At 41.1% G+C, this 10011-nt stretch overlaps 1 protein-coding gene across 5 annotated transcripts in view; it reads right to left on the bottom strand.

Moving 5' to 3' along the window:
• Nucleotides 1-8167, bottom strand: part of slc25a23b (solute carrier family 25 member 23b) — a 23223-nt gene extending 15056 nt beyond the window's left edge. For 2 of the 5 annotated variants that reach the window (XR_009803859.1, XM_061884779.1), the window contains exons 1-4: nt 7774-8165; nt 3669-3792; nt 3501-3588; nt 1025-1136 (exon numbers count right to left, since the gene is read on the bottom strand). Coding sequence is in view for 4 of the 5 variants with exons in the window: in XM_061884779.1 (XP_061740763.1) it covers nt 1025-1136; nt 3501-3588; nt 3669-3792; nt 7774-7977 (528 nt within the window). In the remaining variant the exon portion in view is untranslated. Of the gene's footprint in view, nt 1-1024; nt 1137-3500; nt 3589-3668; nt 3815-7773 lie in introns of all 5 variants that reach the window. The other 3 variants (XM_061884780.1, XM_061884778.1, XM_061884777.1) reach the window with 3 other exon arrangements.
• Nucleotides 8168-10011: the final 1844 nt, after the last annotated feature.

Below are 10011 nucleotides of genomic sequence, written 5' to 3'. Positions count from 1 at the left end.
ATATATATATATATATATATATATATTCATAAATATTCCGAATGTATGACATAACATAGCCTATGGCTTGTCATACAGGTTGGAGTAAATCAACTGTATCGTAATTCTCAAGTAACACTCAAGTCTTTAATCCCAAATCCAGGTCAAGTCAAGTCTAAAGACAAGATAGCTCCAGTAAAGTCTTGAGTAAATACGAGACAAGTCGGGTAAAAACTTAAGTCACCAACTTGGGATATTGGAGTCATTCCAAATCATTGACACTGTTAAGTCATTGTGTATAATACAGCTGAATACTCACATTTGCTGAACACTCGCCTAATCTTTCAAGTTTTACGAAGTTGCAATGCTAAAATCCGAGTCAAGTGACGTCAAATACAAGTCGAGTTGCAAGTCTTTGATGGAAGTCCAACCCAAAGTCATCAACATTGCGACTTGAGTCCACACCTCTGGCTTGCCAATCCCTGAGAGTCCCAGACCCTAGTTTGAGAAATCATGTTTTATGATACCTCCCTTACTCCAAAACTGCAACTGAGGATATGGTGAGTGACAACACCTTGGTGTTCAAGAAGTGGGAATATGTTGGGGTTTACAGCTTTTAAAAAAAGCCACTGTCAAATGTCGAAGACAAAGTGTGACAATACTTGAATTTTGTTGAATCAAATTAGTCAGTATATTTACAAACTCATCATTCATGCATGCAATGCTTCCCCATGCAGCTTTGATCTTAGAAATACATCTCAAACCTCCCAACACAACTGTGCGTATCATTCAAGTAGAAAATAAATGTTACCTTGAAAGTGCATGTAAGCCTCACATCCCCAAACAACATAGCGTACAGTACCAAGCATCTGAAGGATGATAGTATGCTATTTCCAATAGATTTATAATAGGATGCTGTTGTAGTTTTAAAGCTGTTTTATCCAGACTTTTCTTAGGGGCACAGTCTACACAATATTGAGGATACCAGCAAGTAAGACATTCTTCTTATCATTATCAACACAATTACAAACATTTCATGACTTACATGGGAGTGTTTCCAGTAGTGGACAATTTCCTCCATGTCGTGGAAAGGATTGAACAAGAAGTGATCTCGCCATTCTTTCCAATCGATGGTCATGGTGCCATCTTTGTCCATACTGAGAAATGTAAAAAAGAAAGCTATGTTTTTTTTGGTCAAAAAGTTGCCTACATCAAAATTTGTGAGGTGCTGACTAATGGTAATAGAGTATGTTTTAATTAGGTAATACTATTTAAAATAAAAAAAACTTTATTATTAGCTTATGTGTAGAGTACATGTTTACTTTCTATTATCTAATGGTTATATCACATTATTTTGGGGTTGGCTTTGTGCCATTCAGAATGCACAGAAAAGAGAAAGACAGTGTGTTCTTGTCTCACGTTATGATTGTGAATGACTGATAACATTCCAAAAAAGTGCAGTTCTCCTTTAAAATAATACTCCAATAAGATTTATCAAAGAATGCAAAACATGCCTGACGATTTCAGGAATACAAAAATATTATGTGAGGAGAATGCCGAATTTGGTTCCCATTAAGGGGATCCTTTTATGCAGTTTGGAATTTGCTCTGACCTGTGACGTTTTCTGCCCTGTCACATTAGCAGATATCTCCATATATGGTCTGAATTTACCCAAATTGATCTGCACGAGTCCTGCCATTGTAGTCTACGGTGTAATCAATACATTTTCGCAATCCTCTTGTTGTGGGGGAGACTGGCTCATACATATTAACAAAACTTGTATATTTACGGGGGAAAGTTCCTGTAGGGCAGGGGTCGGGAACCTTTTTGGCTGAGAGAGCCATGAAAGCCAAATTTTTTAAAGTGGATTACCGTGAGAGCCGTATCATATGTTTTAACACTGAATACAACTAAATGCATGCATTTTTTAAGTAAGACCTACATTTTTAGAGTATAAGTCTTATATTTTATATCATTTTTATTCTGAAGCTAACCAATAATAAATAAAATACTTCTTTGGCAACACTAAATTGGCCCTAATGTGTGAATGTGAGTGTGAATGTCGTCTGTCTATCTGTGTTGGCCCCGAAATGAGGTAGCGACTTGTCCAGGGTGTACTCCACCTTCTGCCCAAATGCAGCTAAGATAGGCTCCAGCAACCCCCGCGACCCTAAAAAGGGACAAGCGGTAGAGAATAGATGGATGGACTTCTTACCATTGATGTGACTTATTGAACAGGTGCGGTTGGAAACGGATGGATGGATTAAAATGCATAAGAATGTTTTATATGTTAAACGTTATTTTTAACACCGATTACTGGCGGAATTATTCATTACTAATCGTGTTAAGTAATGTCAGCTCAGATGTATTTGAGAGCCAGATGTAGTCATCAAAAGAGCCACATCTGGCTCTAGAGCCATAGGTTCCCTACCCCTGCTGTAGGGTAAAGATTGTTAAGATGGAAAACTGCTATGCGGCTCAGTTTCCAAAGGGAGGAAATTCTTCTCTGCTTTGCAATGTCACTTACTTCGGCATCTCTCCCTCCGTGAGGCACACACAGCTCAGGACTTGACGATAACAACTGTAAGCTAATTTTACCTTTTAAATGTTTATTATTATAGCAATATGGTCGTTAAATTTAAGGATATTGTGACCACCAGAGACTTATTTGTGTAAGTCATTGTTTTGATTTTTTTAATAAATGTGTTTGTTTAATATCCAGTACAGTAGTGTATAGCACTTTATATTGTGTTTAAATAGTACAAACTTTTACTAAAATATGGACTTTTGTCAAGGGTGGAACCCATTATTCATATTTACAATGTTTCTTATGGAGACGTGCTTCACGATACGAACATTTCCAATTTACGATCCCTGTTCAAAAACCACTTGTTTGTAAATCGAGGTTCCGATGAAAATATACTTATACACACACATATACATATATACACACAGACATATGTATGAACATACATACATACATACATACATACATACATACATATATATATATATATATATATATATATATATATATATATATACACACACACATATATATGTGCGTGTGTGTGTGATATCACTTTTCTGCAGAACTTTGTTGTAGAAATCTGCTTCTGTGTCTCTCCCTGGCACTCGTGTCATGCAATAGCTGCTCAGTAAACAAAGCCTGCCCACTCTGTTTCGTGCCACATCTGCCTGGAGCTGCTGTGACATAGTCCCTATGAATACCATTATAACCTGTATACTGTATCACTCAAAAGCGCATAATACAACCACTGTAATAATTTATAGAGTTTAAGACTTACTTTAATTTGAAAACGGCATTGCACGTCCTATTGTCGGCTACAGTGTCGAAGGTTTTTAAAAATAATTGGATTAAAAAGCTTAAATATTAGGTATTATGCCCAAGTCAGCCCTAATATATACTGAACTGTTATAGAATGTTCACTGAAATGTAAAGGGGGTACTTATTTGAAAAAAAGCACTTTATCATTTTATGTCCTAGTTTATGGTTCTACCTCTGCAGTATTCTGGCAGCCTGTTCCTTGGTGACATCTACCCCAAGCGTATGCAGTGAATGCTGGATCTCCTCCACATCGATTTGACCTGAAACAAGAAAGAGGGAATTTCGAATGTGTGTGAGGGTTTATATAAGCAGGAGAGTATCTCTGCAAATAGCTTCCCACCATCATTGTTCCGATCCAATTCGTGGAACATGAGCAACAGCCTCTTCTCCTGAGCCTGCAGGTAATGGGAGAACTCTTGGAAGTCCAACAAACCATCATGGTTGATGTCACTCTCAAGGACTATCTGTGGATATAGAAAGTCAAACCTTAAAAAGGAAAGATGACAAAGGATTAATTTCCATGCATATGGGAAGTGTTAAAGCATGAAAGAGAGACGAGTGCAATAGATACACAAAGTGCGAGTGGGAAACCTGGTCAAAAACTAAATCTCTTTTTAAGAACAAGAAAAGAGCAAAAGAATATACTTTTCTATCATGCTAATATCTCTTCTTATAAAAGTTAACTTTTGGATTTTTATGCAATGAGATGATTCTTAATAAATATAAAATACATTTTTAGGCTAATATTAGGACAAAATTAAAATTAAAGTATTTGGCCACCTGCCTTAACTCACACATGAACTTGAAGTGCCATCCCATTCCTAACCTATAGGGTTCAATATGAAGTCGGTCCACCTTTTGCAGCTATTACAGCTTCAGTTCTTCTAGGAAGGCTGTCCACAAGGTTGCGGAGTGTGTTTATAGGAATTTTCGACCAGATTTCTGAAAAGTGCATTGGTGAGGTCACACGCTCATGTTGGTTGAGAAGGCCTGGCTCTCAGTCTCCATTCTAATTCATGGCAAAGGTGTTCTATCGGGTTTAGGTCAGGACTCTGGCCAGGCCAGTCAACTTCATCCACACCAGACTCTGTCATCCATGTCTTTATGGACCTTGCTTTGTGCACTGGTGCACAGTAAAGTTGGAAGAGGAAGGGGCCCACTCTAAACTGTTCCCACAAGGTTGAGAGCATGGAATTGTCCAAAATGTTTTGGTATTCTGGAGCTCTCAATGTTCCTTTCACTGGAACTAAGGGGCCAAGCCCAACTCCTGAAAAACAACCCCAGACCATAATTCCTCCTCCACCAAATTTCACACTCGGCACAATGCAGTCCGAAATGTACCATTCTCCCGGCAACCCCCAAACCCAGACTCGTCCATCAGAACGCGTCTCCACTGCTCTCAAGTCCAGTGGCGATGTGTTTTACACCAATGCATCCAACACTTTGCATTGGACTTGGTGATGTATGGCTTAGAAAGCAGCTGCTCGGCCATGAAAACCCATTCCATGAAGCGCTCTGCGTATTGTACGTGGGCTAATTGTAAGGTCACATGAAGTTTGGAGCTTTGTAGGAACTGACTGTGCAGAAAGTCGGCGACCTCTTTGCACCATGCGCTTTGGCATCCACTGACCCCTCTCTGTCAGTTTACGTGGCCTACCACTTTGTGGCTGAGTTGTTGTTGTTCCCAAACTCTTCCATTTTCTTATAATAAAGCCGACAGACTTGACTTTGGAATATTTAGGAGCGGGTAAATTTCACGACTGTATTTGTTGCACAGGTGGCATCCTGAGACAGTTCCACGCTGGAAATCACTGAGAGCGCCCATTCTTTCACAGACGTTTGTGGAAACAGTCTCCATGCCTAAGTGCTTGATTTTCTACACCTTGGCCAGGTCAAGTGATTAGGACACCTGATTCTGATCATTTGGATGGGTGGCCAAATGATTTTGGCAATATACTGTATATATATATATATATATATATATATATATATATATATATATATATATATATATATATATACATATACATACATATATATATATATATATATATATATATACACATATATATATATATATATATATGTATATATATATATATACATATACATACATATATATATATATATATATATATATATATATACACATATATATATATATATATATATGTATATATATACATACATATGTATATATATACATACATACATATATATATATATATATATATATATATATATATATATATATACACATATATATATATATATATATGTATATATATATATATATGTATATATATATATGTATATATATATATATATATATATATATATACATACACACACACACACACATCCATCTATCCATCTTCTTCCGCCCTTTCGAGGTTGGGTCGCGGGGGAAGCAGCCTAAGCATGGAAGCCCGGACTTTCCTCTCCCCAGCTACTTCGTCCAGCTTTTCCCAGGGTATCACGAGGTGTTCCCAGGCCAGCCGGGAGACATAGTCTTCCCAACGTGTCCTGGGTCTTCCCCGTGGCCTCCTACCGGTTGGACGTGCCCTAAACACCTCCCTAGGGAGGCTTACGGGTGGCATCCTGACCAGATGCCCGAACCACCTCATCTGGCTCCATTCGATGTGGAGGAGCAGCGGCTTTACTTTGAGCTCCTCCCGGATGGCAGACTTTCTCACCCTATCTCTAAGGGAGAGCCCCGCCACCCGTGTACCCGTGATCTTGTCCTTTCGGTCATAACCCAAAGCTCATGATCACAGGTGAGGATGGGAACGTAGGTCGACCGGTAAATTGAGAGCTTTGCCTTCCGGCTCAGCTCCTTCTTCACCACAACGGATTGATACAGCGTCTGCATTAACGCCGCACCGATCCCCCTGTCGCTCTCACGATCCACTCTTCCCTCACTTGTGAACAAGACTCTGAGGTTCTTGAACTTCTCCACTTGGGGCAGGGTCTCCTCCCCAACCCGTAGATGGCACTCCACCCTTTTCCGGGCAAGAACCATGGACTCGGACTTGGAGGTGCTGATTCTCATCCCAGTCCCTTCACACTCGGCTGTGAACTGATCCGGTGAGAGCTGAAGATCCTGGCCAGATGAAGCCATCAGGACCACATCGGCCCCAAAAAGGCCCAAAAAATTATAAGGGACCCATCTCACCCTGGACATAAACTTTTAGAAATGCTGCCCTCGGGCAGGAGATACAGGACGATAAAATGCCGGACAAACAGAGTAATCGCTGAAAACAAGACAATAATGACTGTGCATTTGAGCTGTGTGCATGGTATTTTTATGTATTTTTATCTATGTTCTTATGTTTTTATGTGTTATTATTGTCAAACAGTGGCTTGGATTAAGGTTGTTTCGAGACGTGAACGTGAGTACATTATATTTGTTTATATACTATAATACAAAGAGGGAAAACAAGGACGCACTCAGTGGCGGATAATAAACTACTCAAAACAAAACTATCACAATGGCATGACTAAAGACATGAAACAAAAAACGTGCACTGTGGCATATAAAGAAAACAATACTTGCACTGAGGCATAAATACAAAAACTTACACGGCATGGAACTGTGGACGAGGGCATGAAGGTATAGGAACAGCATGGGTAGGGTTTGAATATGCCAGGACGAAGACGGAAAAAGAATGACTTAAATAGCAGATGTTATGATTAGTGAACACAGGTTTGAGGCTGGGGACAGGGACGTGACTAGGAGACCAGGTGATACTAATGGGTAACAAAACCACCCAGGAAGTGCAAAATGCAAGAACTGAATGTCCAAAAAAGCAAAACATAACATGACCAAACATAACAAAAACACAACATAATCCACAGGCGTGCCAATTATGAATTTGCACTAAATTCGTTTTTGCTTACAATTTCGTTGTACAATATACAATGACAATAAAGATCTACTCTATATGTATATACATAAATACATAGGCTTCACGGTGGCAGAGGGGTTAGTGTGTCTGCCTCACAATACGAAGGTCCTGCAGTCCTGGGTTCAATCCCAGGCTCGGGATCTTTCTGTGTGGAGTTTGCATGTTGTCCCCGTGACTGCGTGGGTTCCCTCCGGGTACTGTGGCTTCCTCCCACTTCCAAAGACATGCACCTGGGGATACGTTGATTGGCAAGACTAAATTGGCCCTAGTGTGTGAATGTGGGTGTGGATGTTGTCTGTCTATCTGTGTTGGCCCTGCGATGACGTGGCGACTTGTCCAGGGTGTACGCCGCCTTCCGCCCGATTGTAGCTGAGATCGGCGCCAGCGCCCCCAAAAGGGAATAAGCGGTAGGAAATGGATGGATGGTTGGATAAATATACAAGTATGTATATATTACCATAGTAAGTGTGTGTGTGTCAGATGTGCGCGCGCACGTGTTATAATTATATAATCGAATGTCAGCCGCAGCTGTCTCACCTCTTCAGCTTCTCCCCGCCGCAAACCGCGAGCCGCCAGTCCAAATCGCAGTTCGCCGATGTCCACCTTGCCATCTTTATTCAAGTCCAGTTGGTCGAATAGCTCCGTGTGTCTTTTCCGACATTCCGGGTCCACGGACGCTCCGTTAGGCGTCTTTGAGTTCGGACTTCCGGCGCTCGACACCTCCTTGTCCTCTTTGCCCATGAAGCTGCGAGAACGCCGGTGGTTTTATTTCGAGCGCACCGCTACGAGTTTCATCGTCAAATATAGCGCGACGACGACGACACTCACGACAGGAGGGGGAGTGTTTCCACGGAGACCGCGGCGGGTTCTTTGAGCTCGAGTGTGGGTACACTCTTGCTGGTGCGCAGTGGAGCCTATAGGGATGCAGCTCGAAGTGATTCATCATCGAGACGTGTGCAAAGTGCGACCCGGGGACCATTTGTGATTTTCATTGGCCCCTGGCAATTTTTTCAAAATAAAAATTAAACAAGAAACAAAAACAAATGGCAAAAGTGGAACAAAGTAAAAGCCTATTTCACTTTAAATGTTTTGATTGATTGATTGAGACATTTCTCATTATATTATTTTGTCAAAATTATAAAGGACAAGCTGAAACTGGGCCCTGCCATGAGGTGGCGACTTGTCCAGGGTGTACCCCGCCTTACGCCCGATTGTAGCTGAGATAGGCGCCAGCGCCTCCCGCGACCCCGGAGGGGAATAAGCGGTAGAAAATGGATGGATGGAAGCTGAAAGTGAAATATTAAAGGCCTATTGAAACCCACTACTGCCGACCACGCAGTCTGATAGTTTATATATCAAAGATGAAATATTAACAATGCAACACATGCCATCCATCCATCCATCCATTTTCTACCGCTTATTCCCTTTCGGGGTCGCTGGCGCCTATCTCAGCTACAATCGGGCGGAAGGCGGGGTACACCCTGGACAAGTCGCCACCTCATCGCAGGGCCAACACAGATAGACAGACAACATTCACACTCACATTCACACACTAGGGCCAATTTTAGTGTTGCCAATCAACCTATCCCCAGGTGCGGTGGAAGAGGGGTTAGTGCGTCTGCCTCACAATACGAAGGTCCTGCAGTCCTGGGTTCAAATCCAGGCTCGGGATCTTTCTGTGTGGAGTTTGCATGTCCTCCCCGTGAATGCATGGGTTCCCTCCGGGTACTCCGGCTTCCTCCCACTTCCAAAGACATGCAACACATGCCAATACAGCCTTTTTAGTTTACTAAATTGCAATTTTAAATTTCGCGCGAAGTATCCTGAAATCGTCAGTATGATGACGCTTGCGCGTGAAGTCTCGGATTGTTGCAGACATGTTTTTCCAGCCTGATCCAAGCTATAAGTCCCCTATTTTAATCGCATAATTACACAGTATTCTGGAAATCGGTGTTGCTGAATTTTTTTTGCAATTTGTTCAATTAAAGGCCTACTGAAACCCACTACGACCGACCACGCATTCTGATAGTTTATATATCAATTATGAAATATTAACATTGCAACCCATGCCAATACGGCCTTTTTAGTTTATTAAACTGCAATTTTAAATTTCCCGCGAAGTGTCCTGTTGAAAACGTCGCAGAATGATTGGGATGTTAGGAAATATGAGCGCTGCCCACACACACAGCTAAAAGTCGTCTGCTTTAACCGCATAATTACACAGTATTTTGGAGATCTGTGTTGCTGAATTTTTTGCAATTTGTTAAATTTATAATGGAGAAGTCAATGTAGGAATTGGAGTTGGGAAGCTTTAGCCTTTAGCCACACAAACACACGTTGATTCCTTGTTTAAAATTCCCGGAGGTAAAACTTTACTATGGATCAGAGCGGTCAAGTGAACATGGATCCCGACCACTTGTCAACCAGCAGGTTTTGGTGAGAAAATTGTGGTATAAAGTTGCCTCTTACCGGAGATCAGCTGAGCTTGTGCCGTCCGTACAGCTGCCGTCGACTTGCATCAGACACTGGCGTCAAGACACCTGTGGATACACCCTTTCGACTATCAGGTAATATTAAACTCACTAAAACACTAACAACACAATAGAAAGATAAGGGATTTCCCAGAATCATCCAAGTAAATGTTTCTAAAAACATCTGAATCCGTCCCAATGCAATCACGTTTTTTTTTTAACTTGATTTTTTTTTTCTAGTCCGTCGCTATCAATATCCTTAAACACAAATCTTTCATCCTCGCTCAAATTAATGGGGAAATTG

This window comes from Nerophis ophidion, linkage group LG23 (assembly GCF_033978795.1).
Source record: "Nerophis ophidion isolate RoL-2023_Sa linkage group LG23, RoL_Noph_v1.0, whole genome shotgun sequence".
In the NCBI taxonomy this organism is placed as follows: domain Eukaryota; kingdom Metazoa; phylum Chordata; class Actinopteri; order Syngnathiformes; family Syngnathidae; genus Nerophis; species Nerophis ophidion.
The sequence above is the reverse complement of the archived record's forward strand: the minus strand, read 5'-3'. Positions and strand labels throughout refer to the sequence as shown.